Consider the following 27,684-nt stretch of genomic DNA (forward strand, 5'->3'; position numbering starts at 1 on the left):
CCCGCCGCCGAGAGATGGAAGAACCTTAAATCTTTATCAGTTGCTGAGGGAGTGCAGCTCTCTGTCTTCTAAAGCTTCTTCAATCTGGAAGGGGCTATAGACCCTACTTAGTGGGATTATTCACTTTCCAACTACTTTGGGGTGTTGTGGCTTATAGCTAGGTTTAGGGAGGAAAATCCTATCAGAAAAGAATGACCATCAAGTTGCCTGTTTGGTGGAAGAAACTTTACTACTAGCTCAAATGTAATGAGCAGGTCAGATGTGAAGAGTGAGCTGTGTTAGGTAAATTATGAAGAGTCTGAGAGCCGTGGCCTTTGTAAATTCTTGTTTACTTATCTCTACCAGCACTGGAGCCTTGGGTTTTTTTGAAGAGAAATCTCAGGTCTTCCAGAAGCTCACAGGGGCTTTTTCCTTTTGCGTGACCTTGTTCATTAGACAGTTCAGGTGGGACTGGCTTTAATCTAGAAAGATGAATCCAATTATCTGTCCCTTCCTCCTTTACTGCAGTGGATGTAGCAAGGATCACTGAGAAGAGACCTTTCCATTTTGGCTTTAACTGGTCTGCTGGTGTTCCCTCTCTCCACGTTTTCACAAGCACTTGGTTTCCAGAACAGACACTGGGAGGGCCAGGAGCCGGCAGACCTCTGTTCCACACATGAGGATAGCTTGTACTTGACTCAGATTGATGAGCTACTGTAAAAGCTTCTAGTGTCTGGGTCTACTGTCATATCAGGATAGAAATGGCCTTCTGTCGGGGCTGGGGATTTAGCTCAGCGACAAAAGCGCCTGCCTGGCAAGTGCAAGGTCATGAGTTCGGTTCCCGGTACCGGAGAAAAACCAAAAAAAAAAGAAATGGCCTTCTGTATAACATCTCAAGTGGGCTCAAACTTAGCCCAGTTTGGGGCATGTTATAAACCCTCATGAGTGCTACTGGAGCCAAGACTCAGATGTCTCTTGGCAAAGTTTTGCCCGAGCTTGCTTTGGCATCTGGTTGGCTCTCTCTGCCTTTCCAAAATAGTGAGGCTGACAAGTGGAATGAGCCTTTGCCACTCCATGTTGTTTGGGGTAAAAGAAGGGCCACTGTCTGGAGAGTCTTGGGTGGTCCAAAGCTAGGATGGTTTCTTTTTTTTTTTTTTTGTCTTTTCAAGTCAAGGTCTCACTATGCAGTTTAGGCTGGCCTTGAGCTCACCTTGTAGCCCAGGCTGGCCTCGAACTCAAAACAATCCTCCTGCCTCAGCCTCCTGAGTGCTGGGATTATAGGTGTGCACCACCACGCCCGGCTAGGGATGGTTTCTTTCAGAAGCACCTTGACTAGGACCGGGCGTGGTGGCGCACGCCTGTAATCCCAGCACCCGGGAGGCTGAGGCAGGAGGATCGCTGTGAGTTCGAGGCCAACCTGGGCTACAAAGTGAGTTCAAGGCCAGCCTGAACTGCGTAGCAAGACCTTGTCTCAAAAATAACAAAAAAAAAAAGCACCTTGACTTTTCTGAAAGGAGCCTTTTCTGAATTGGTAGGAAAGGCTTCAGTCCAGCCTGTAAAAGTGTCAGTTAGAACCAACATCTGTTTGACCCGTTCATGTGCTAGCATATGGGTAGTCTAGCTCCCAGTCCTCTCCACAGTATATCCCTCTCCTCTGTACGGGTTCTAATAAAGAAGGCGGTTGGTGCTTGCCTCGGTTATAGGCACAAAGTGGACAAGCTTTGCAGACCTTTTGGGAGGTTGTTGCTGGTCCTAGTCCTGTGAAAATTCAAGTGACCATTTCCATTGTAGCATCTCTTCCCATATGGAAGGAGTCATGGAGTGTTTTTATAGCCTCCCACTGCACCCCTTGGGGAAGGAGCAGTTTGTTTACTGAATACATCAGAGTCCCTTTTTAATTCTTCCTTGTCCTAAGGCTCATCCATGGGGAGGGGAGCTGATTTTAATGGTTCATCAGGAACTGGGAATAAAGCCAGAGTCCTAAGGGGTTGTAGGGCTGCTCTTTTTACCTCCCTATCAGCCTTTTAATTTCTTTTTTTCTTTTCTTTTCTTTCTTTTTTTTGAGACAGGGTCTCGCTATGTAATTCAGGCTGGCCTTGAGCTCACTTTGTAGCCCAGGCTGGTCTCAACTCGCAACAATCCTCCTGCCTCAGCCTCCCAAGTGCTGGGATTCCAGGCGTTCACCAGCACACCGAGCTCGGCCTTTTAATTTCCCAGGGAGATTTCAGTTATGTCTCTCTGGTGTCCCTTTTTAGTGCACAACTACTGTAACATGTAAGCAGCAGAGACTGCCGGCCTGTATAAAGGCAACGTGGTATGGAATTTATTGTGCCTGGGTTCAGGCAGAGGGTGCTGTAAGACCGTTTGCCCCAAAGAGAGGTGTGTTTCTTTTATAGGGATGGAGAGGAGGCAGGGGACGTTAGGTGGGAAGATCCCAATGAACATCTGTGGTCAAAGTTCTCTGGCAATTTTGCATCATTTTCGGGTGTTTCCAGATGTCTCCAGGACCTGCAAAATTCATTGTCCTATCTCCTGTCCTTTCCTGTGCTTGTGGATGGTGACAGCTTCAGTGCAGAGCTGAGTTCCCTGCAGACAGTAGTGCTGCCGGCAAGCAGGTCGGGGGCTGGGAGAGTGAGGTCTGGTTGGAGACTTACAACTTCAACCTGTCTGGAGAGATACTGCCTCTAGGAGTTGAATTTTCTGTCTGTGTTTTATGGATGATTGTTTATTTTTCAGTAGGCCTCTGTCCTTCTAGATTGCTGCATGAGTGTAGCACCAGAAAGGCATATCTACAATCTGTATAGATGTTTGGCCTTCTGTCGTTTTTTTTGGTACCGGGAATTGCACTCAGGACACCAGGTGCTTGTGCCAGGCAGGTGCTTGTGCCGCTGAGCTTTATCCCCGGCCCTAACCTTCTGTCTTTTCCTAGTATCAGTGCCCGATGAAGAGCTACCAGCTCTGCCTTTTGACCAGAGGTTCCTGGGGGAAGATGTTTAGCTTCAGTGACCTGTTCTGAGCTGACAGCTGCATAACCTGCTTTTCAGTGTCCTGTCTGGACAAAGCTCTTCCCTCGGTGAACCATAATTCCTCAGCATTGTGGAGGGGCAGGTCACTCATGTCCCGCCTTCAAAATAACACATCAGAGGAGGCGTAAAGAATCTCCAGTGAGGAGCTCTTTCCTCTGCGGTTCCTTGGTTTTTCCTTAGACGACCTTGGCAGTTTTAAAGCCTCACCAGTTACAGCAGCCCTAATCCTAGCCCTTCTCCCTTGTCTCTGAGTCCCGACTGGTGAACACAGAAAGGGCTGCGGCTGGCAGTTGGGCCATAAGTGTCTGTGGCCCCATCTGAAGTTTTTGTAGCTTATGCCAGATGCCTGGGGCTGACTGACAGGTGAAGTGTCCCGTTAGTGCCTGCCCTCACCAGGGATCCATGTGTGTGTACTTGCGGAAGGCCTCTGCCAGTCAGGTACGAAACAAAGCTGGATTTTCCTCCGCACCCTGTGAGCCCTCACTTTATCATAACTAGCAGACTTTTTTTTTTTCTTTTAAATTTTAAAAAGTAAAAGAAGGGCAACATAGCAATAGGTGGATTCACCGAATTACGGACAAAGGGATAGGATGTTATTAATGGTTGTTATTTTACCTATTGGTATCTTCAAGATAGTTTCTCAGGAAAACAAATAGACTAATAATGACTTACAGACAAAAATCGCAGGAAATTATCAATGGTTGTGGTACTGTATCTTGGTTTCTCTAAAGCAGTCTCCAGGGAATACAAATTGAGCTATACATGAGTGAGTGATCAAGTAATCATTGACTATTCTCAATGGTTGTTGTTGAAAACACATAGTAACAACCATACATCTATTTACGAAATAGCATAGGAACAATACAAACGTTACAGAGTTATGGACAGATTGGTAGGAAATCATCAATGGCTGCTGCAATACATGTTGGCATCCTCAAAGTGGTTTCTCAGGGAAACAAAGATATGCAAGAAAGATCCAACAAGCAGTTACACCCCAAGGGTTGCAAAATATAGCAGATTACTTCCTCCTCAGTGACTCCCCTCACTGAGGTGTGACGGCTGGACGAAGGCCAGGGCTGAAAAGAAGGACTGAGAGACTGGTACTGGTGTCCAGCAACGGGCTGTGCACTTTTTCCTCTATAGTCATGATTTCGCGGGGCTCCTCCTTCCCATGAAGGCAGTTCTACGGAATCTGAATATTGGGCACCCATGTAATCCATGAAGTCTCGGTGCAGACCTCTCCGGAGCTCCCACCGCTCATCCACCGCAGCCTGTACAGTTAGCGGGACAGTGGCTTCCAGGGCATCTGCCCAAGTATTGCGCAAGGTCCTCCTGGTTTCCGGCTCCCGAATGGCTCTTGCATCCCCAGTCAGCTCAACCTCTGAGTCATTGGGCATCAGTACTCTTGTGTTCTCCGCGTCCTTGTTCATCGGCTGCTCCTCCGCTGACTCTGGACCTTTCTGGCTCTCAAGGGCAGGGCCAAGACTAGCAGACTTTTTAATGCAGCTTTTTATTTTTATAATAGCAGTTAACATGCCAGACATCATTTTGAGTCCATCCTGGACATTACAGTCCCAGTTTGGCTCTGTTGAAGGGAGAATAGCTGTTCAAAGGTGGTTTGTTTTCCTTTAAAAAGTACATTGCTCAGCCAGGTATGGTGGTACACACCTGTAATCCCAGCACTCAGGAGGCTGAGGCAGGAGGATCCTTGCAAGTTCAAGACCAGCCTGGGCTACAAAGTGAGCTCAAAGCCAGCCTGAACTGCACAGTGAGACCCTGTCTCAAAAAGACAAAAAATAAAAAAATATAAAGTACATTGTTCTTAGCCTCTTGTAGAAGTCTATGGTACAGCAAGAGGCCAAGATGATTTTTTTTTTTTTTCATCTGCGGTACAGCAAGAGGCCAAGATGAATTGCACCGGCTGCCATGACAAGTCAAAAGTAAGGGTCAAAGTTTGGAACCCACTGCAGACCTGCTAGCATCTTCTGGCAGTTGGCCTGCTCTTTCCTTGCACATTTGGGCGTCTGGAACTGGAAAGGGTGTTTGTGGAACTGCATTCGACTGCTTCCTTCCATCCCTGGGACTTCTCTTAGGGGCAGGGCAAGGTGTGAGCCAAAGCAGTAGGAAGCACCACTCCGGGTTCAACCTGCAGGGCTTAGAGCTGTGTGTTCCCTGCAGAGTGCTGGGGACTCCTCTGGGGAAGTGGGCGCTAATGGGGCCCCTGGTCACTTGGAGGGGATGTGCCTGATTTATTGATTTATCCTTCCTAAATAAATCAGCAAGACTGAGATCCCCCTGAGAGACAAATGGGAGTCTCAGGTCCTCCTCCAGGATATTTTTGTCTTCCTCGGGGCTCCTACTAAGTGCAATGGTTTTTGAGCATTCCCTTTGAGAAAGAGTCACAGAAGCCTGAGCATGAGGCATTTTATTTTCCAAGCTGACACGCAGTAACTGGGGGATGGTGTCATAGTTTAAAGTAACCATCCCATATCCATCTTTTACCAACTCCCAGTTTGTATTGAACCCTGACGATATTTTTTTTTTTTTTTTTTTTGAGACAGTGTCACCCTATGCAGTTCAGGCTGACCTTGAGCTCACTTTGTAGCCCAGGATGACCTGGAACTTGCAACAATCCTCCTGCCTCAGCCTCCTGAGTGCTGGGGTTACAGGCATGTGCTACCACACCCAGCCCCCTGACGATATTATAACCATATTACAGTAGTGGATAAGCTGTCCTTGTTTTAGATTGTCAGGATCAAACCTGTCCCATTTGTCAAGGATACAGCCTAGTAGTGGAATCTGGTGAGGAGATCCCACAGATTTCCCATCTGCTTGTCTTGGGAGCTACAGAGAGGAGAAAGCTAGGCCTGCACTCCTTAAGGTAGCATCCCATGCTTACGGAGGAGACCTGAAATCGACAGGTGCCCCTTGTGAGACTTTACACAACCTGGACAGACCTCTCTCTCCAAACCTTAGGGTGATGCTGGCATCATTTACCATGGAGAAAAGCCTTTGTCTCCAGATTGGGGACCCATGAGCTCCTGGGGACAAGGGGCTGGCCCTCGGTTGGCCTAGTGCCACCTCCAGCAGGTCATGGGAGGACTTCCCAAGCAGAGTTCTCTTAGCCACCTGGTTGAACCCCTAGATGGCCCAACTTGGATTTATTCTAATCTACCTGATGGCTCACCTGAAAGTGCAGGTGATGACTACTTAGCCAGAGCGAAACCATATGGGGAGACATCTCTTTCATTTACTCCGATGGAAAAAGTACTAAGGTGGCAGCGGCTGTTTTCGTACACTCACACTAAATGCTGTGTCCTTCAGGCCTCAGGCGTAGGTCTTTAACTTACCCTCATTTAAACAGGGAAGTACAAAAGCCTACTGGCGATCACCTCAGGCAGGCTTCTCCAGTGGCTGGGGGCCTTGGTGTAAAAGCTTTGGAATTTTTTTTTCTTTTGGTACTGGGAATCAAGCTCACAGCCATGCACTTGCCTGGCAGGTGCTGTACTGCTGAGCTATCTCCCCAGCGAGCTCTTTTTTTCTCTTGGGTGCCCTCCCCAGCATGGTGAGATGGTCACACCCTGTTGGCCAGGAGCAGGCCTCTGGTGTAGTTCTGCCCCTCAAAGGTTTTGCACCAGCAGAGGCTGCCTGAGTTCTTAAAAGGGATAGAGTACTATACAGTTTTCCTTTTTGTGTGAGAATAAAGAAAAGTTTCCTCTCTTGTTCTCACAAGGCCATATGCTGTTTAAAAATCAGAAGTTTAACTCATAAGGCTAGTCATTGAAGAAAGCAAAGAGGTGCAGAAGAACGACGGCACCAGCTGTTGATCCGTGCCACACAAAAGTTACGCGTAGCCATGCAGTGAGACGAGATGGCAGCACCCTGACCAAAACCAGACCGAGAAAGAGCCGCTTAATAACTAGAATAAGTGGAGAGCAGGCTGATTTAGGAGGGGACAACAAGGCATATCCGTGCAGTGAATGCAAGCAGCTAGAAAGAAAAACAAAAGCCTACATTCCTTCCCCACCCCCACAGCTAGAAAACGTGCGAACAGCTCCCTGCGCCTTGAGAATTGGCTCCTGCATTCCCGGCCTATGGGACAGAGTGCAGGGAGGAGGAAGAAAAGGAACCGCACAGGGAAAAAACAGTGACCCTGCATGGGCCTTACGTGGCCTCTGGTCCCTGAGCTTTCCTTTGTGGCTGCCCAAACAAAATGTTATCTCCTGGCTAGCAACGCCAAAGGGCTCTCTGTTCTCTTAGATACGGCGCCGGTGAAAGGTATCCCAGGGCCCTTCCTGCCTTGAACAAAGTATTGGGTAAGGTAAGTCGAAAACAGTGCCAGGGTTTATTTCAGAGGTGAAGGGCAAAGGGGTAGGGGAGAAACCAGCTCTGCAGAGTGAAGCTGAGTCGAACAAGGATAAAAGTGAAAGTAACAGTGCACTCTGCGGTGTTGGAAGACACCGAGGGGTCGGGTAGCAGCTCCCGTGGCACTGTGTCCTTCTGTGCAGTGACCTCTCTTGGGGCCTGAGAGTTCCACAGCAGGAGTCCTGGGAATTATATGGCACAGCACTGGGATCCTGCCATTGGCAGGTCCTGCTCATTCCCAGCCCGCTCCTCCTGTGTTATCTTGACTTTCCTGATTCTTGGGTCCCGTGCTGGGGCCACAGCACTGCCATGACAGGCGCTGAACACACCCTTTCCGCTGAGCCACACCCCGGCCTCTGCCCACTTCCTGCGGTGCCCACCACTACTGCTGCATCCCGTGCAGCTCTCAGTGTTCCTGGGGGAAAACAGGGAAAGAAGAAAGCTGGGGTCAGGTGGAGCCCTCTGTCCTGATGGGAGGAAAAGGAAGTGAACTACCACCTAGGGACATTTATTTATACATTTGACAAAGTTAGTGTCACAGGACACGGGGCTGCCTAGAAACTGATGACTGGAATTGTCTCAGGCAAGTAGCCTGGCTGCATTAGGCACTCCGGCCTTGTCTTGCCCCCACGCATGTAACCAGTTTCCAGCTTCAGCCCCTCCCTTACACAAGACCCCACAGGTGACCTTTGGATCCCTGGAGTAAGGAAGGGCTGAACTCACACTGTGCTCCCGCCCCAGCCTGGGTGCTGGGAGTACAGGTGGTTTCTGCATTTGCACCAAGCACTGATGCAGACGAACCAGGCGCCTCTGGGGTAGTCCAAGTGGGCACCACGTGTTCACCTTGTACCCTTGCATCCTGCCAAGCTCCCACTCTCCTGGAATCAGGAATTCCACGCCCGTGACCTGTCAGGAATGCTCTTCACAAACAAGTGTGCATTTCCTTCTTTGCATATTGGACCTCACTTGCAAAACACCAGCTCGGCCTAGTGTGGTACACGCCTGTAATCTCAGTGCTTGGGCTGAAGCAAGAGCATCACTGGGAGTTCAGAGCCAACCTGCACTGCATAGTGAAAACACATTTTTTTTTTCCAAAAAGACAAAAAAAAAAAAGAAAAGATCAATTGTAATTGTCCCTTATATGGGGGTTCCAGGGTCTCCAACATCAGCATCTTAGGATACTCAGCTCCCTTCTAAGTGACCTAGAAGGTGGGTGTGGTGGAATACATCTTGTACTCCCAGCACTTGGAAGGCTGAGGCAGGAGGATCACCAGGAGTTTGAGGCCAGCCTGAGCCTCATAGCAAGACCCTGTCTCAAAAAGTCAAAATAAATACATACATACAAATTTTTTTTTTTTTTTTTTTTAAAGGCAACACGTCTTTACTCCTGGAGCCCCCAGGAGGGCTGGGCACAGGGCTGGGGGTGCAGTCTTGCTTCTCAGGTACAGGGGAGGCGATGCAGGCTGGGCGCCCTCCTTGGGCTCTGCAGATCTCTCGTCTGGTTCCAGAATCTGCTCCTGTCCCTCCTGAGTCACACTGGGTCCTACGAGTCCTGACCCCGTGGCCACCAGAAGCCCAGGCCAGGAAGGGAGCCGCGGCGGGTGCGCGCCGTCATGGTCCTGAGCTGCCATGTCCCCAGGCTGGAACATCGCGCCGGAGTCTTCAGCCTCGAGGTCGCTCAGAGCTCGTCAGCGGGGCTGTGTGGGAGCGGTGACGCCTTCTGGATGCCCCCCTCCTCCTCGTCCTTGGCACCAGGGTCCCCCTGGAGCCCTGCAAGCTCCTTCCTCTGCTTGCTGCCGCCACTGGCCGCCCTGGCCCGGCTGCCCTTCTTCCTGGCCTTCTTCTCTCCCAGGGTAGCCGTGTCGCCCTTCTTGCCAGACCACTGCTCTGCCAGGCAGCTGGTGTCCTTGCCCTTCAGCACGTGGTTGGTGCACAGGAACTCGGTGAGGTCCTCCTCCTGGTGGTTCCGGTACCAGTCCTCGATCACCTCCTCGAACTCCTCCACCAGCACGTCACACTGTTTCTTGAGGTCCGCCACCTCGGCAGAGGTCTCGTTCCACATACATACAAATTTTAAAAAGGGGGGGGGCTAGGATTTGCATATAACCTACAGGCTTCCTTTTTTTTTGGTGATGGTGGTACTGAGGATTGAACGTAGGGCCTTTGCACTGAGCTACATTTCTAACCCTTTTTTATGTTATGGCAGCATTTCATTAATTTGCTAAAGTGCCCAGACTGGGCTTGAATTTATGGTCTTCCTGCCTCAGCCTCTCCCAAGTAGCTGGGACTACAGTGTGAAGCACTGCCTCCCGTATACTCAAAATCTCCTCCAGAGTGTTCGTGATCCCTAGTGCTGTGTAAATATGTGTCACACTGCATCATTCAGGGAATAATGACAGGAAAGGGCTACTCGTGTTCAGCACAGACACAGCTCTTCTATCCTGCGTGGTGGAGAATGCGCGACAAGATGGGCCGACGGGAATCACAGCACCAGGCGCCATGGTGCACACCTTTAGTCCCAGCTTGTGGGAAGGTGGGGCAGGAAGATCACTTGAGTCCAGGAATTCAGGGCCAGCCTGGGCAACATGCTGAGACCTCATCTCAAAAAAAAGGACGTATTATCCTAGCACTTAGGGAAGCTGAGGCAGGAGGATCACAAGTTTGAGCCTAGCCAGGACAATTTATCAACTTAGACTGTCTTAAAAAGTGAGAAAAAAGGAATTAATTAATTAGAAAATAAAGTGGGCTGGGGGTATAGTTCAGTGCAGACGCCCTAGGTTTATTCTCCAGTACCACCAAGAAATAATCTCAAGACAACAGCAGCAGAGCAAGTCTCCCACAGACACTGGCCCACCTGCCCCTCCCCTTCCATCTCTTCCTCCTCCTCGGGTGGCTGGGGCTCAGTGCGGTGATACCAGCCTCTAGACAGGGCCTGGCACACACATGAACTCAGTAAATGCTCACTAACAGTTGGCAATTGCTAAGTCAAACAAAGTACGTCATTCTATGCTGTATTCCTTTATCGGTGAGAGCAGGTGTCATTTCGTATATGTTGACAGCTTCCTTAGTGACCTTTTTAATGTTCATGACCCATTTCTTGCAGGGCTTTGGTCTGAGTTTGTCCCTGATGGTGGAGTTCAGGACTGGGGGCAGCCAGGTGACTTCAGAGCCTGCTGGTTTGTACCCACCCTTGAAATAGCACACGGGGCCATGGTTCCCCACACTGCTCCAGGCGTCTTCACCGTTGCAGAATACAGTCCATGCTCCCTGAGGTTCAGCTCAGATGGGCCTGTTTCTCAGCATTCTTAGTTTGTTTTGGTTTTTCTTTCTCAGGCTTATGGTGAGGGCTCTGGTGCTGACTGCAGACGTCATGTTCAAAAACTAAATCTGCTCCAGGGACAGGCTTCTGAGCTGTCACTCAGGTACCGTGGTTTGAAGGGCATGTTGTCTTGCCCTGCTTCAACTTGACTGGGTGGTGGCGGCATGCAGCGAAGAGATCATTATCCCCAGCCTTTTTTTTTTTTGGCTTTTTTCCGGTACCGGGGATTGAACTCACGACCTTGCGCTTGCTGGGCAGGCACTGTGCCACTGAGCTAAACCCCCAGCCCAGTGAAGAGATCATTGGATGGCAAATTAAATACCATGAACAATCCTCCCGGAGGAAATGCTGGCTACTGTATTTCAGCTGCACTGAAACACTCTCAAAAGTGAAGTGAATCTGAGCTTAAGCAGGCTGAGGCAGAAGGATCACAAGTTCAAGTTCTACCTGGGCAACTTAGCACCTGTCTCAAAATTAAGAAAATAAAAAGGGCTGGGGATATAGCTGAGTATAGAGCATCCCTGGGTTCAATCTCAAGGGCCACAAAAGAGAGAGAGGGTGCACACGCGGGGGCTGGAGATGTAGCTTGTGCAAGAAACGAGACAAATGAAGCAAAAGCCTCCCGAGGGTGGGTCTGTGCTGAGCTGCGTCACGTGGGCAGGGCGGGGCACACACAGGACCCTCGGAGTGGGAAGCTCGGAGTGGAAGCCAGACAGAGCTGCCTCTGCCTTTCATCCTTTCCAGGCTACCTGCCTCCTGGGCGGGGCCGCTCACACCCCGGGTGGGCCCTCTGAAAGCTCCGCTGGGAGCACTTGCAGTTTTGTGGGGACGACTGGACACAGCCTAACACCGAGGACCCTTCCTCAGACGGAGCAGTACCCCCGGCTTGTCATGCTGGCTGTTCTGAAGTCAGGCCTTGTACTTGCTAAGCACTGCTCTATCTGCCATTGAGTTCAGCCCCCACCTTGGCATTGAGGTGTTGTTTTGCTTTTGGGTTTTTTTGGTGGGGGGGGCGGTCAGTCTCTGTGTAGCCCAGGCTGGCCTCGAACTTGCAGCAATCCTCCTGCCCCATCCTCCTGCGTGCTGATTACAGGCATGCGCCACCACACCCAGCTGGAGTTGAGTTCTTAAATCAGTTGAGTTGACAGGAAGGTGAAGAGTCCAGGCAGTAGTTCACAGGAAACTGCTCACCTGAACTCCTGAGAGAGGACTGATCACATAGGTGCTCTTATTTCATCTTCCTGATAGCCCGATTACTGGCTTCTATTGAATAAAAGGCAACTAAGGTAGAGGAGCCCGTTATGTGGGGTTGTAATTTATTTTTCAATACTATGGACTGAGTCCAAAGCCTTTGAACTGAGCTACATACCTAGTCCTTTTGTCTGTCTGTTTGTTCTGAGGCAGTCTCACTAAGTCACTGAGTCTCCCAGGCTGGGCTCAGGCTTGGGCTCCTCTTGCCTCAGCCTCCTAACATTCTGGGGTTGCAGGTGCACACCATTGGCAGTCTCCCTGCCGCCGCGCTCTGCACATGGAGCATACACCTGGTTCTGCCTCGGTGATGAGAGCCCCCTGCTGTCACTGGATGGGGTCTGAAGGGTCTCTTAAGGAGGACTGGTCACAGAAAAGCACACACGGCAGTGAGGGCCACAGGCTGCCTGAGTGGGCAGGGTCAGAGCAAGGAGCGGGGCCTCCACTTGCAGCATGGGTGGAGGGCCGAGGGCCAGGACCAGCTTCTGTGGGTTTGCGGGAGGGCTGGAGACTGTCCTCACTCCTGGTGCTGATTTGCAAGGTGACTGAAGTCCCTGTCCCTGATGTCTCCCTGAGATGTTCGTGGGTTGGGGCTGTCACAGTGGCCATGGCTGGAGACTGCTGAGGGTCCCTGGCCGCTGCCTGTCCCTGGAATCTCTTACCCTGGTCTTCAGCCTTGAAGGGGCATGGGATGGGTTATATGAAGTCAGGGCCAAGTCACTGTAGTGCCAGCAGTTAGACCCATGTTCCCTGCATGATGAATGTGCTTTATCTGGAGCTGAGGGAGGATCTGACCCCAATCTGGTTTAGGTGATAAAGGAGACAGACACAAAATGAAGGTCAGACTTTGTCCTGATTTCTGTCACCCATGGGGGCACCTGGAGCCAGGTGTGGTGCCACACCTGTGATCCCAGCACTCAGGCAGCTGAGGCAGGAGGATTGCTTTGAGTTTGAGTCCAGCCCTTCCTGATTGATTGATTGATTGGGTTTTTTTTTTCCGGTACCAGGAATCGAACTCATGACCTTGCGCTTGCCAGGCAGATGCTGTGCCACTGAGCTAAATCCTCAGCCCCCAGCCCTTTTTTATTTAGGGCCTCAATAATTTGCTAAATAGTCCAGGCTAGGCTGGAACTTGTGATCTTCCTGCCTCAACCTCTTAGAGTGCTGGCATTGCACTGTGTACCACTATGCCCGGCGGGAGTCATTCTTTAGTGAAAGCAGCTTTCGGGTCCCTGACTGCTCTGAAGGAAACCGAAGTCGTGCGTTGAACAAATAGGAGGCTAAGGGGTAAGAGTCTGTCTTCCCTCCCTGTGGGGGCCGGACTGGCTCATCTGTGACAGATCAGAGTCTACAGTTACCTCAGACACACGTGTGGAGGTAGCAGGGTGGTGCGGCCCAGCTGACCTTCCTGGGTGCAGGCCCAGTGGTCTCGTGGTCTGCAGGGTCTCCGTGCAGTGTAATCCCATCTGCAGAGAGGCTCTAATCAGCGCTGCCCACAGCCCCTGAACCTGTCTCAGTTCAGGATCTGTCCTCAGCCCTGCTGCTGGGAGGTTTCAGACCCCAGAGGCATCCCTAGGCCCCGCAGTCTTGGCCCCACACTGGGCCCTGTGCCCACTGGCTTCGCCTTCACCGTCCTGTCGTGCCCCAGAGCACGCATTCAGGTCTCTCTGCAGGTCCCCAAGGGCCCACAGGTAGCCGGTACCTGGAGGCCTGGCCAGGCCAGGCCGAACTGCAGCATGGCGGCCAGGCAGCTTTGGGTCCACAAAATGAGTTTGGGTGGCCTAGGCAGCAGAGGCTGGTGTCATTTGCAGAGAACAGCCAGAGAAAGCAAAACCGAGTCAAAAGCAGGTCGGCTGGAGTTACTAAGCAGGGCTGGGGAGCAGGACCCGCTGAAAGATACCAGCTTGCTCTTTTGGGTAGGATCAAAGTAGAAGGAACGCTATTACCATGACCATTGAACCCGCTGCTTCAGGTAACTTGAATGAGCGGGCGTGATGGCACACACCTGTGACCCCAGCAGCCTGAGGCAGGAGGATCACCTGAGTTTGAGGCCAGCCTGGGCTACATGGGGAGACGCTGTCTCAACATAGAGTGGTGGCTGGTGACACTTCTGCCTTTCAGTCCGGAACGTGGCCTCCACTAACACTCATTTAAGAGGGTTCTCCCATCACTCCTCAAGCAGGTGGTGCTCCGTGCCACTGAGTGCTGAAGCTGGGTGTGGCGGCCACCTTTGTCCAGCCCCTTGGAAGGACTGGGCAGGAGGGACCACACCGCCCAGGGAGCTGACAGGGCAGAGGCACCGGCAGGCCGTGGGTGAGCTTCTGAGGCTGAGCAGGTGGTGCTGTGGGCACCTGGGGTGCTGTGTCCTCAGGCCGGCTCTGCTTGGAGCCACACAGCCATGCCCCTGGCCGATGGTCCCAGGGCTCTGTTACACTTGGGGGCAGCTAAGAGCCCCGGACCACCTCAGTTCCATCTTTTCTTCTGGTTTTGGTTTTTGAGGCAGGTTCTGCTGTGTAGCCCAGGCTGGAATTCACAGCAGTCCTGCCTCAGGCTCTGAGTGCTGGGATGAGATTACAGGCTGGAGTCCCCATTCCCCGCCCCGGGAAACTTCAGACACATTGCCCCCAGTGCCTTCCCAGGTGTGGCCCCGTGAGCAGCCCCAGTCTCAGGAGCCAGGCTGAGACCCTGGGCTGCAGTCCAGACCTCAGCACCCACCTCTCCCCCACACAGGGGGCGGCCCAGCCAGGAGCTGCTGGACAGGGGTCTCCACACAGCCTGCACCGGGCCCACACTCCCCAGAAAAAGATAATCTCCCCCTCTTGCAGGGTGGGCTAGGTAGGCCCCATGGAGGGACAGTCCTAGCAGGAGTCCTGAGTGCACTGCTGTGTGCTTGAGTGGGCACTGGGCGTGGACACCCTGTGCAGTGCCAGTTACTTCTCTGCATCCCAGACCGCAGGAAGAATGGGGTTTTTTTTGGGGGGGGTGTGTTTTTGTTCTGGGATTTTCTGAGGCAGGGTCCTCAGCATGTAGTGCAGGTTGGTCTTGAACTTGCTTATGCAGCCAAGGCTGGCCTTGAACTCACAGGGGATCCATTCTCCTGCCTCAGCCTCCCAAGTGCTGAGATTACAGGCAGGTGTGTACCACAGTGCCTAGCAGGAATTGGCTTTAAAGGCATGGTTGGTCAGGTAAAGTGTGGCCAGCACAGCTGATGGGCCTGGGAGCTTCTGGCCTGGAGAAGTGGACTTCAGGAACTCCCGGCGTTTCATTGAGGCCCTGCTGGGACAGATGTCTGCAGGAGGCAGAGTCTGGTTAAAAGCAGCAAGCAGGGCAGAGGCAGAGGGCAGAGCCACCAGGCAGGCTCCCCTCCCCAGTGGTACAGGGCCTGGAAACTGCCATGGCCGCAGAGTTTCCTCCTGGGCTGCTGTCAGTTCCAAGGGGACCCTTTGCTGACAACTGGCAACTGATGGAGTCTTCCCTCCCCAGGAGACGAAGCCTGAGCACAGCAGAGTCTCCACGTGGCCTTGATGTCCAGGACTCAGGTGATGCTGAGGTCACCTCTGAATCACAGGAGGTCAGTGATGGGCAGAGTTCCCGTCTGGTCCCAAGACCAGGGGAAAGCTTGCAGTGTGTACGCACACCTAAGTGCACATCTGCACACTGTGGGCTGGACCCAGGGCTCTGCATGTGTCAAGCTTATGCCCCAGCCCCCGTGATGCCGTATTCGTTCCATTTCTCAGACAAGGTCTTGCTGTGGTGCCCAGCTGGCCTTAAACCTTATAGCGCTGACGAGTGACCCCAGGCAGGTACGTGGCCCAGAACCTTGCAGGTTACAAAAAACCGTGACAATCCAGGTACAGTGGTGCATGCCTGTAATTCTAGCCTCAGGAGGCTGAAGCAGGAGGATCAAAGGTTCCAGCCCAGCCTTGTCACAATAGCAAGTTCAGTACCAGCCTGGGTTATGGAGACCCTATCTCAAAAACCAAAACAGAACAAGCTGTATATTCTCTGTCTCTACATGTGTCACTCCCCCCATGCAGCCTGTGCAGCTTCAGTGAGGCCATAGCAGGTTCAGGGGCAAAGCCACCTTGTCAGGCATCCATACTCCTACGAGGCTGTGTGGGGCCCTGCTGTCTTTGCTTTTATCTTTGTAAGCAGTCAGCCCCAATTCTCAGAGCTCCTCTTGCTCCTTAAGTGGCAGAAGCCAGACCTAGCACCGTCACCCCTGGCACCAGGGCTTAGTGCTGCGTCTTGGGGGCCTCACTCCCCACCTGACCTGTAGGTCCACAGCTGGGTGGGCACCTGGTGACGTGGGACATCTGTCAGGTCTCGGGACTTAACTGAGGAAGGGTGCAGTAGGGGACGCTGGCTGTCTGTGACCTCAAGGTCAGAGTGAGGCGCTGGCAGGGAGGCCAGTCAGCCACACCCAAGCCCCTCTCTCACGTGTCTGCGTTTCCATGTAGGCAAATACTGGCTGCTGGTTCCCGAGCTCTGCATGCGGCAGCACCAGCGAGCCTGGTCTTTGGAGGGAGCAGCCCGGCCCGGCCCCACCAGTTACAGCCCCACCTTCTAAGTGGGCACGATTTCTCCTGTCACCTGGAAACAGCTCGAAGGTGGACACAGAGCCACTAGCATCCATACAGACAGGACCCAGGCCAGTAAGTCCAGCACAGGCTGAGCCCCCCAGTGAAGGCCGCTTCTGCAGGCCCGCCACCACCGCCCCACCTCCTCAGGCCACACCAGGCCCAGGGAGGCCCCGTGGGGAAATCTTAAAGCAGGCCCCGGCAATGGGGACCTCTTGGGGAGAGGGTGGGCCCGGAATCCAACAGCCTCAGCGGGCCCCACCCATGCAACTGTGCAGCCTCTTTACAACTGGGGAGGACTTTGACGATGACCTGTAAGGTGAGACAGCCTGTGCTGAACTGGTGTAGGCCCGTGTGAATCACCCGAGAGCACGACAGGCCAACAGTGAATACTCCGCCGATAGACACTAAGGGCAGCACCATGGGTTAAAGTGCATACGCCGTTTAATGACAGGTGATTCCAGATCAGCGAACAGGGTGGCTACAAAGGAATTTCCTTAAAGAGCGGTTACTACATTTAGACATGAGACTAGAGTGGTCACGCAGAAGGCCGCTGAGTGACATCCCTCACCAGCCCCTCGCCACTTCCAACAGGAAACGCGCTGGCCTGGGCCTCACCTCCCCCAGGACTCACGAGCGGTGACGGCACCCAACAGCATCAGCTAGGGGTCTATGATTAGTCATTTGTAAGAAAGAAAAAGCACAAGGCCATGAGCAAGACATGTCTGTGCTGGTGACATGGCAGGGGCAGCAGAAGCCCTGACTCTGTCACCCATGCCTGAGTCTCCTGCCCTCCCGCCCCATGGCTCGTCCCCACCCCAAGATTCTGGAAGGACACCAAGAAAGTGGCCCTCACAGGCTTGCTGCTCTACACTACTTAACGCCACCAGGAGGCAAGAAAGCAGGCCAGACCAGGCTAGACCAGGGCCACGAGCGCATCACAACGGCGGTGGGTGCTTCGAATATTGGATGGTGTCCAGCGCAGCCCCAATGTCATAGTTCTTGGTCTGCAGGAGCCGGGTGAGCCAGCCACCTTCATCTGAGAACCCCATGGACAGCATCTGCGACAGTGACTCAATCAGCCGGGGGTCAGCCTCTGCCAAAACAGGGAACAGGAGGTGCAAGGGTCAGCGCCGATCGTGTACGTGCATCCTGGCCCAACCTTGGCTCGCAGGGGCAGTGGCGTACAGTGCAGACCCCACAGGCCCTGCTGCTCAGGAACAGCCATACTGTGTGTCCCGTGAACTTCACCACCAGGCACCATGGCCACTGTCTTAAGTGACTGAGTCACTGCTACTGAGGAGGCTAAGACAGGAGGACTACTCCAGCCAAGCAGTTTGAGACCAGCCTGAGCAACACAACCACCATCTCAACCAGCAAAGCAGAGAAAGAAAAGCACCGCCTCCCCACAGACAGTGACCTGAATCTCATCTTGGCTAAGCATGTCTCCCCGCCCCCCCCACCACAAATCAAACTTGTGACCTTGTGCTGAGCTAAATCCCCAGCCCCATGAATCTCACCTTGGGCTTGCATGGTTTCAGACTCTTCTTACCATTTAAAGTTGGAGAATCTGCCCCCCAGGCTCCCGCGCAGGAGCCAAGCACCATCACAGCCCAGACACAGGCCACTCTCCAGGTGCTCTGGACAGTACTGCCTGGGCGGGAGCGTCACCCTGGGCGCCTTGGCCTTGTGAGGTGGCCCACTCACTTGGTGCCTGTGGGCACCAAGGTGGCCAGCCCTCCACATGCAAGCCAAACCCAACGCTGCCTCCACTGGGGCTGTCCCCAGCAGCTCCCTTATGAATTTTGAGACAAGGTCTCTACATCACTAAATTGCCCAGGCCAGGTTTAAATTCCTGATCTCCCTGCTCAGCCTCCCTGATGCTGGGGTTACAAGTAGGCACCACTGCATCTGGCTGGCCTCAATTCTTGGTCTAGGTGTTAAAATTTTAGAGATGATTAAAATGGGCCAAGCTTACATCATAATGACACATAGGACCCACTCCTCAGGTTCTGTCAGTGAGAAGCCCCACGGGACAGACGCCCTGATCCTTCAGGGTGGGGCCTGAGAGAGGGCAGCAGGTGGAACTCAAGCCCACTTGCCTGGTGGGAGATGTGGGTACAAGGCCGCCTCCTTCAGCCCTGTGGGCCCCTCCTGGGCAGGATCCAGAGAGCTGGGCCCCTCCGACTCTGGCATCTGGAGAGACTGAAGCTCCCCTGTGGATGGGTCCACTTCCTTTGAGGACAGGTGAGTCCAGTCGTCATCTCCACCAGAACAGTTGTCAGATTCCATCTGTTCCTGGAGAAAACGCACTGTGAGCACACAGGGGCAGGGTGCAGCAGCGCTGGCCAGGAACCAGGATTGGCAGCACGATTCAGGCTCCACTGTCACTCTGGACCAGAGGCAGAGCCTGGGCCGGCGATATAAGCTCAGCAGCACAAGCACCTGCCTGGCATGCCCAAGGTCCTGAGTTCGATTGCTGGTACAAAAAAAGGAGGGGCGGGCTGGGGATTTAATGAGGTCAGAGCCTGTGGGGCAAGGAGGGAGCCAGCAAGGGAGGGGACAGGCCTACCTCAGTCTGCCCCAGGGGCTCCAGGGCGATCTTCTTCATCTGCTCCGCCAGAGACTGCGTTGCACCGTCACCATCGGGTTTGCGGGGTTCAGAAGAGCAGCTGCTGGGCTGAGAGCTGCCCTTGTCCTCGGTACCAGAGCTCTCTGGGGAGACGGGGGTCAGACGGCTCCTCTTCCCTCCGTGTTCCACATCTATGTCAACTTCAATGCCTAGAGGCCGAGCAGCAGATGCTGTGAGGTCACAGCCTCACCTGCAGGTAGGATCTCCATGTGCAGGGACTGCAGGCTTAGAGAGCGCACTCAGCCATCACCCGTGTGCAAAGATGGGCCGGGGCCCTCAACGTGTGGACGTAGGCCCTGGACTTAACTCCAAGCCTCGGATGTGGCCACATAAGACAAATGCACAAGCCAGGGGCAAACAGATGGTCACCCCTCACCTCTGGATACCCTGGCCCCCAATCCTCAGCTTTCAGAAACATGCTCCTGACACACAGTCACACTGTCCCCTCCCTGCCTCCAGCATGGACAAACATTAACCTTGGCCAGCATCCGAGGTCAGCTTCTGAACCACGAACTCCACAGCTCAGGAGAGCACGCGACACACCCGTATGCAGGGGTGTGCAGCGTGACACACAGAGTGTGGACACTGGATCCGCTGGGGAAGGCAGGCAGAGCACGCAAACCGAGGCTGACAGCACAGGCCAGCCTGGCCAGCTGGGGCCCACCAAGCTCACTGGGGCACGGAGGGCAGAACCACTCCTGCTGTTTCCAGAGTCCCTCACCTGCACAAAGGGCCGAGGCCTAGAGCAGTTAGAGCCCACCCCCGCGCTAAGTCCAGGTCTGTTCACTTCTCCACATTGGTGCTTACCTCCCTTTTCCTTTATTCTCTCAAGAACTCGGCTTTGGGTCAAAACAACATCCAGTGTTTGTATTTCTGCCACTGTAGAAGCTGTTCTGGGCCGAGCCGTAGCCCCGCTCCTCCCAGATTTCCCCGCTTCCCTACGTTACCAGTGCCCTTCCCTCATGTGCTGACCTCCCTTGTGTTCCTCGCCAAGCTCCATGGCTGTCTACTGGTCCAAGTGATCAGCACAGGCTGTCCCCCTCCCCCACCCGGAAGCCCCCTCTTGGGCGAGGCTGTTTCTAGTACCTCTGTTCTCAGGGTTTATTTCTTCATTTGGTTTAAAACCCAAGTAAAATTAACAATGCTTTATGTACCAAAAGATGGTTTTTTTCTTTGTCGGTACTGGGGACCAGATCCCTCTACCACCGAGCTGCCCACCCCGAAGGAGCTGCTACCCTGTCCCCACACAGTTCATTTCAGCTAGCTGTGGCATTTAGGCTGAAAGCCACTTTAAGGCAGACTTTGAAAGGCACTGGCACTCGCTCCACTGACTCCTTCCTTTGCCATGCTCCAAATTAACCCTAACTTAGTCTCAACATCTAAGCCTCTCAAAGAAGGAGGATGGTGATAACAAAAGGGATCTAAGTTGTCTTTGTAAGTTTTTTCTCTGCTGTCATTTTCAAGACATTCCTTACTCGGATTCATTACCTTCCTGTTCCCTTCTTTCCTGAAGCCTGGTTTGCAAGGCACACACATACTTCCGCTGCCATCAGGCCCTGTCCTGTGTACACAGCCTTCCCCAGCAGCTCAGCCAGCTGCCCACTGTCTGCCCAGAAAGGAGCTAAGGAAAAGGTCACCCTCGCCGTGGGGCAGCCACAGGGAAGGCCAACAGGCAGAAGCCGCGGCTACCATCGGGCTCAGCCCCCAGCCCTGCTGGTCACCAGGGCCCACAGCTGGCTCCTCCCAGGGGGCTGGCAGCGCAGGCCTATCAGTGGCCCCAGGCCCTGGTGCCTCTCAGTGACCTGCACAGGCGGCTGTCACTGCCCCGCTCCCTGACCTGTGTCACCGTACCTAAGCAGGTGACCTTGCATCTCTCCAGTGTTCGTTGCACAGCCACATAGATCTGTGCACCTTCCGTCAGTCCCCACCCACTTCTACTCCAAAACTCAACGACATCCTGTCTTCTCTTACTGCTTTCCATTTCTCTTAGTCCAGGGTCGTCCTTATTACTTCAGAAGTTTGCAAGAAGATGGGGATATAAACTGGCTTGCCCAGCATGCACACACATGCACACAAAAAGCTTCTCTTCAACTTTTCATTATGAAAAGGTTCAATCAAGTCAGACATGGTGGCACATGCCTGTAATCCCAGCACTTGGGAGGCTGAGTCAGGAGCATCCCCAGTTCTTGGGCTACCTTGCAAGAGCTCATTTCAGAAAACCAAAAAAGACAGTTCAGGCAAACAGAAAAGTTTAAAGAATGTTCAGGTCGGGTGTGGTGGCACATGCCTATAATCCCAGCACTGGGGAGGCTGAGGCAGGAGGATTGTTGAGTTCAAGACCAGCCTGGGCCACAAAGTGAGCTCAAGGCCAGCCTGGACTGCATAGCAAGACCCTGTCTCAAAAAGACAAAAAAAAAATAAGAATGGTAACAGTGAATACCCATACTTTTTTTAAAATAGCAAATGGTGTACCCCTATGTGAAGGGTTAAAAAAACCTGCAAAAGCTGTTACCTTTCTCCTAGGAGCCCTCTGAGCATTTTCAAAATTACTCCCAACATCTGGAGTGGGGAATCCGGATCAGTCCTGAGGCACCTGAGCAGCACACACAGCTTGGGGACAGTGGGACCCAGGGTGACCCAGGCAGCATCTGACACACAGGGAACTCAGAACCCACCAAGACCCACTCAGCACAATCAGGAGGTCGGGCTGGGTCTCAGATCGTTGAGGGCCTCCTCTGGACTTAGCCTTGGGTTTGTGACTTGCTGTACTACAGGGCCACTTTACAGAACGACAGGACTGGGCAGCCCATCCCCAGAGCCACTGCAGGTATGGCTCATGGCCCCCTCCTATCTACATGACTGGACAAGCCAGGTGGGCATTTCCTGCCACTGTAGCCCTGTCTTCAGTGTAATGCTGGATCTATCAGAATCTTGAACCAAGACTCCCTGTCACAAAGTCTAGCACCCACCTCCCAACCCTCAGAGGGAGGTGGCAGGCACATATTAAAGCCATAGCAGTAAGTGGCACACAGCCTGTGCCTAAGGTCCAGTAAATGCTATGCCCACCCACTGCCCAGACCTACTCTATGCCTAGAGGCACCCACACCAGGTATCAGTCAAAGCACTGCCTCCCCTCACACCTCCCAGCACGGGCACAGGGCCAGCACTCAGAGGCACGCAGGGAAGGGCTAAGGGGTGCGAACAAAGAGAAACAGCCACTACCAAGTCTTCGGATCCAATCCCTAAGGCCCGGCTTAGAGAAAATGCAAGCGGAGAAAGGGACCAGCCAGCCCCTCAGGAATTCAGTGACCCTTACTAGTAGGGTGAGGTCATGAGAGGCTGGCTGACGCCACCCTATCCCACAAAGGCTGGAAGCCTGTCAGGGAATTTCAGCCCTTTGAGGCCTCAGCAGCCCTTGAGATGACTGTGGCCTGCTATGTGGCAAGGGTGGGTCTGAGGCAAGAGAATCTTTCAGGGTCAAGCGCACCTTGGTTTTCCACTTCTCTGCATCATGCCAGGTAAGAGCTATAGAGAGGTCATGTGCACACTAAGTCACCAAACTACTCGGGGGATCTCAAAGGAGGACACAGACGTCACTTACCCAGAGGGCTGAGGGCAGCTGCCACGCTCTCCCCTACATTCTTCAGGAAATTTACACTGGGATCCTCTGATGGGCCAGAAGCTTGGATTTTTACAAAGAAAAATAATGATATCCTTAATTAATTCAATGCCTTTTACACCCATCGCAGTCTCAGCAACTGCATGCCAAGGTCCCTAATATCCCAGTAGTCACCATCTCAGGCTGTGCCTGCAGCCCACACTCAGCACGTCCTCTACCCCTCCTCGCTGCGCTCCTCAGCCTAGGTGCCCCAGGACTCTGTTCACAATGTGTAAATCCTGTGTCCTAGACATGCTTGTTCATTCAAAATCAAACAAATATTCCCAGCTTTGTCCCAAAGACTGAGGTGAAACAAGGACATAGTAGTAAAACCCCAGTCCCTGATGTAGCACACAAAACTGTGTTTTAAGTTTTTAACTTTGCAATCATGTGTTTAAGAGTTGCGCAACTTTGGCCCTGCCTTTCCTGACAGTGCACGAAGGAGAACAGAGTACATCAGAGACCCAGAGAAGGGAGGGCCTCCCGGGCACCTCAGGAGGGCAGACTGGTGCGCAGGAAGGGCCACCTGGGTAAGGGAGTGGCCTCGGGCACTTAGGCACCTTGATTTTACCATCTGAAGTGGAACAGGGCTCCACTCTGCAGGGGTCTATGAGGACTAAAAGGCAGGGACAGCAGCTGGGAAGTACCTGGCCCGCCCACCTCGGTACACCAGTTCAGGACCCACAGCTCAGCCAGGCGCCTGCCCTTCAGGAACTCCCACAGGTGCAAGCCTTACCTGATTCCGAGGCGGGGCTGGCACAGGAGTCCCCTGCTCGAGGAGGACGAGGGCTCCAGTTGCCTGGTGGGCCCATCTCCCAGCCAGGCCACCGGCTGTGGCCGTGTTTCAGCTTCCGGAGCAGGCGGCTGAGAGACAAGCCCTGAGGAGGAGTAGGCAAAGGGGCAGCGCAGTGAGGGTCAAGTACCAGGCTACCGCTACCCTGCACTGGCCCCTGAACCACAGGGCGTCCCTACCTCAACACAGTGTCCCGGGGGGCTGGCGAACACGAGCTTGCTGTGCTCCCTATGAATGCCTTTCCCCTCGCAGACGGCGCACAGGTCGTAGTCCGGGCACACACTGCACTTGTAGCGGGTTCCCACCACAGGCCCGTCACAGCCATCACAGATCACATTGGGGTGCACCATGGGGCGAGGCGCTTCCTGTGCACAGTGGGGGCGGTGCTCCCTTCGGTACTCCTTCTTCTCTGCAGAGAAGGAAGATAGGCACTAGGGTGGGGCCCAAGTCCTCCTCTTCAGTTGTCACCACGAGGCTGTCAAGGGTGGCAGTTCACTCACAAGTCAATGCTCAGGTGACAGCAACAGAGCAAGCAGAGCTCCTGGCAGAGAGGTCCCCCATGTGCAGCTCACCATGGCCAAGGGGCCGGGCAGCAGAGGAGCGGGTAGGGCACTGTGTGCACCCGCCTTGGTTTGGTCCTCCTGACACCGCTGAGGCTTCCCGTGCTCCTGGCGCCAGACCCCACTCTCTAGCAGGCGCACAGACGTCTCTCAGGCCAGACACAGCACTTAGGACGGCCCTGTCCTGGACAACCTGCAGATTCCTGCCTCCTGTTTTCACCAAACTCTGCCAGAGAGCAGCAGCCCCTTACCTTTAATGTAGATGCGGAAGATGTCATCCTTCACGTAGGACATGGCCATGGTCAGCTCCTCATCACTGGAAAAGGCTACCAAGTCCCCATCCTCATCTAGATGGTTTAAAAGACAGCAAGTACTTAAGGGCTGGGGATTGGCTCAGGCAAAGCACCTGCCTAGCACGCTGAAAGCCCTACATTCAATTCCCAGTCCTCGCTACCCGCCCAAAAGAACGAGACAGTACATGAGCACCTAAGATTCACCATCAAACACAGCTGCTGGATGTGCTGAAGCCAATGAGACACTTGTTACAGGGCTCTAAACTCTGAACCAGGGGAAGCTGGGCAAGGCGCCTATTCATGGTATCAGCCAGTGACTGGCATTACCTGGACAGTTAAGTTGAGAGCCCATCTCAAAAAAAAAAAAAAGACACTGGAAGGAAAAATCCTGCTTCATTACAAGAACCTTAAATTTAACTGGAGTATAGAATCTTATGTTCGTAGTCCTAACTACTCCAAAGGTTGAGGCGGACTGTCACTCAAGTCCAGCCAGAACAACATATTGAGACCCCATCTACAAACCTAACAACAAAAGGACCGGATTTCTACTACAGGCTGAGCCACCAGACAGCAAAATTTGTAAGAACTAGGGCCACCCTCAAAGATGGAAACAACACTTGCAAAGGAATTGAAATTGGGCTGGCGGTATAACTCAGCGGCACAAGCGCCTGCCGGGCAAGCACAGGTCCTGAGTTCAATTCCTAGTACAAAAAAAAACAAAACAAAACAAAACAAAATTATCCCATGCATATCATTAGACCATAGTGCAATGGAATAGGAAATCAATGGCTAAAGAAACCACAAGAATTTCGTAAACACGTGGAAATTAAGTAACACCCTCCTGAATAATCAATGAGTCACAGATAAAATTAATTTTTTTTTTTTTGTTTTGTCTTTTTGAGACAGGGTCTCACTGTGCAGTTCAGGCTGGCCTTGAGCTTACTCTGTAGCCCAGGCTGGTCTCAAACTCACAAAGATCATCCTGCCTCAGCCTCCTGAGTGCTGGGATTACAGGTGTGCGCCACCACACCCGGCTCACAGATGAAATCAAAGAAGAAATTAGGCAGTTTCTACAATTAAATGATTTTGTTTTTTGTTTGTTTGTTTTTTGGTACCGGGAATACAACTCACAACCTCACACTTGCCAGGCAGGCGCTGTGCTGCTGAGCTAAATCCCCAGCCCCTCTACAATTAAATGATAATGACAATACAAACTAGCAGAATTTATGGGACACAATGAAAGCAGTCCTAGGAGGAAAACGTATAGCAGGGAACACCCATATATTAGGAAAACAGAGCAAGCTCAAATAAACAGTGTTGAACCTCAAACTTCTAGAAAAACAAGAGGCCAAGGCCAAAGCTCCTTCGAGGAAGGACATTATACAGATCAGAGCAAAAATTAATGTAATGAAGACTAAGAAAACAATACAAAGAATCAATGAATTGAGTTGGTTCTTTGAAAGATTAAAATCAACAAACACTTAGCCAACCTTATCAAAAAAAAAAAAAAAGGAAAGACTCAAATCTATACAATTAGGAATGAAAAGGGTGAAATCACAACAGATCCTGCAGAAATCCAAGAGATCATCTAGACCTACTTTGAGAACTTGTATTCTAATAAGATGGAAAATGCAGAAGAAATGGACAGACTCCTAGACAGCTATGAATCACCAAACCTGAATCAAGAAGATACAGCATAAAAATCCTAAATAAGGGGCTGGGGATTTAGCTCAGCGGCAAAAGCGCCTGCCTGGCAAGCGCAAGGTCATGAGTTCGGTTCCCAGTACCGGAGAAAAACCAAAAACCAAAAAAAAAAATCCTAAATAAATATCAATCAATGAAATTGAAGATGTAATTAAAAACCTACCAACAGGGGCTGGGGATTTAGCTCAGTGGCACAGTGCCTGCCTGGCAAGCACAAGGTTGTTTGAGTTTGATTCCTGGTACCGGAAAAAAACCAAAACCAAAAAATAAATAAATAAATAAAAAGCTACCAACAACAACAAAACAACCCTACCAACAAAGAAAAGCCAAGGCCCTGACAGATTCATTGCTGAATTCTACAAGAAATTTAGAGAAGATGTAATACCACTACTTCTCAAACTCTTTAACGAAATTGAAAGGGAAGCAATACTCCCAAATTCATTCCTAGAAGCAGGCATTATCCTGATACCAAAATCAGAAAAGAACCCAGCTAAGTAAGATAACTAACAGGCCAATCTCCCTAATGAATACAGATGCAAAATTCCTAAAATACTGGTAAACAGAACGAAAATTCCTAAGATACTGGTAAACAGAACGCAGCAAATCATCAAGAAGATTATACACCATGACCAAGTGGGATGGGTTCATCCCAGGAATTCAGGGATGATTCAACATACATAAATCAATAAATGAAAACAAATAAATGTAATACACCATTTTAACAGAGCCAAGAACAAAAACCATATCATCACCTCAATAGATGCAGAAAAAGCTTTTGACAAAGTCCAGCACCCATCTGTGATAAATCTCTACAGAAAATTAAAATAGATGGTCTTTATCTCAACCTGATAAAAGCCATCTATGACAAACCAACAGTCAACATCATACTAAGTGGATAAAAAAAGCTTTCACTTTAAAATCAGGTACAAGACAATGATGTCCACTGTCACCACTCTTATTCAACACAGTTCTGGAAACTTTAGTCAGGATAACGGAACAAGAGAAAGAAAGAAAAGGAGTAACGATAGGAAAGAAGTTTGCAGATGACATAATATTCTACATAGAAGACTCCAAAAACTCCAACAGAAGACTTCTAGACTTAATAAGCAAATTCATTAGCATAGCTGGATACAAAGTCAACGTTCAAAAATCAATAGCCTTCCTGTAAATAAGTAACTCACTAAGAAAGAAATTAGGCAAACATCTTTCACAATAGCATCCTCAAAAAATGTAATACCCAGGAATCAGTCTAAAAAGGAAGACCTCTACCTTCAAAACTACACTACTCTGAAAAAGGAGACTGAAGAGAATATCAGAAAATGGAAAGATATCCCTTGCTCTTGGGTAGGAAAAACCAATATATTGAAAATGGCTATACTTCTAAACTGCTGCACAGATTTAATACAACTCCAATCAAAATACCAACAGCATATCTTACAGAATTAGAGAAAACAATCCTAAAATTCATTTGGAACCAGAAGAGACATAGAATAGCAAAGGCAATTCTGGGAAACAAAGACAAGGCAA

At 51.7% G+C, this 27,684-nt stretch overlaps 4 protein-coding genes across 5 annotated transcripts in view; 1 reads left to right on the plus strand and 3 right to left on the minus strand.

The window, feature by feature from the left end:
* Positions 1 to 18,369, plus strand: part of LOC102002998 (chromosome unknown open reading frame, human C5orf45) — a 32,728-nt gene extending 14,359 nt beyond the window's left edge. The window contains exons 1-4 of one of the 2 annotated variants that reach the window (XM_013507876.1): positions 9,496 to 10,527; positions 10,704 to 10,792; positions 15,421 to 15,508; positions 16,398 to 18,369. In XM_013507876.1, the coding sequence (XP_013363330.1) occupies positions 10,327 to 10,527; positions 10,704 to 10,792; positions 15,421 to 15,508; positions 16,398 to 16,835 (816 nt within the window). In that variant the 5' untranslated portion in view covers positions 9,496 to 10,326 and the 3' untranslated portion in view covers positions 16,836 to 18,369. Of the gene's footprint in view, positions 1 to 9,495; positions 10,528 to 10,703; positions 10,793 to 15,420; positions 15,509 to 16,397 lie in introns of those variants that run through there. The other variant, XM_005376016.2, reaches the window with a different exon arrangement.
* On the minus strand, positions 8,737 to 9,046 carry LOC106147278 (the record flags this gene model as incomplete). Its single annotated transcript, XM_013507880.1, is given in 1 exon segment — positions 8,737 to 9,046. A coding segment is annotated over 1 exon segment (283 nt), but the record flags the coding sequence as incomplete, so codon positions are not given.
* Positions 8,737 to 9,447, minus strand: LOC106147280 (protein canopy homolog 3-like). Its single transcript, XM_013507886.1, has one exon. It carries the CDS (start codon positions 9,430 to 9,432, stop codon positions 9,049 to 9,051), a length of 384 nt encoding a protein of 127 aa, XP_013363340.1. The 5' UTR covers positions 9,433 to 9,447; the 3' UTR covers positions 8,737 to 9,048.
* Positions 16,944 to 24,507, minus strand: Sqstm1 (sequestosome 1; the record flags this gene model as incomplete). The annotated part of the gene is given in 7 exon segments (XM_013507872.1): positions 16,944 to 17,613; positions 18,620 to 18,815; positions 19,090 to 19,298; positions 22,751 to 22,831; positions 23,544 to 23,685; positions 23,780 to 24,009; positions 24,412 to 24,507. Coding segments are annotated over 7 exon segments (1,112 nt in total), but the record flags the coding sequence as incomplete, so codon positions are not given.
* Positions 24,508 to 27,684: the final 3,177 nt, after the last annotated feature.

Source organism: Chinchilla lanigera, unplaced genomic scaffold (assembly GCF_000276665.1).
Source record: "Chinchilla lanigera isolate Chin_1 unplaced genomic scaffold, ChiLan1.0 scaffold00007, whole genome shotgun sequence".
NCBI lineage: Eukaryota > Metazoa > Chordata > Mammalia > Rodentia > Chinchillidae > Chinchilla > Chinchilla lanigera.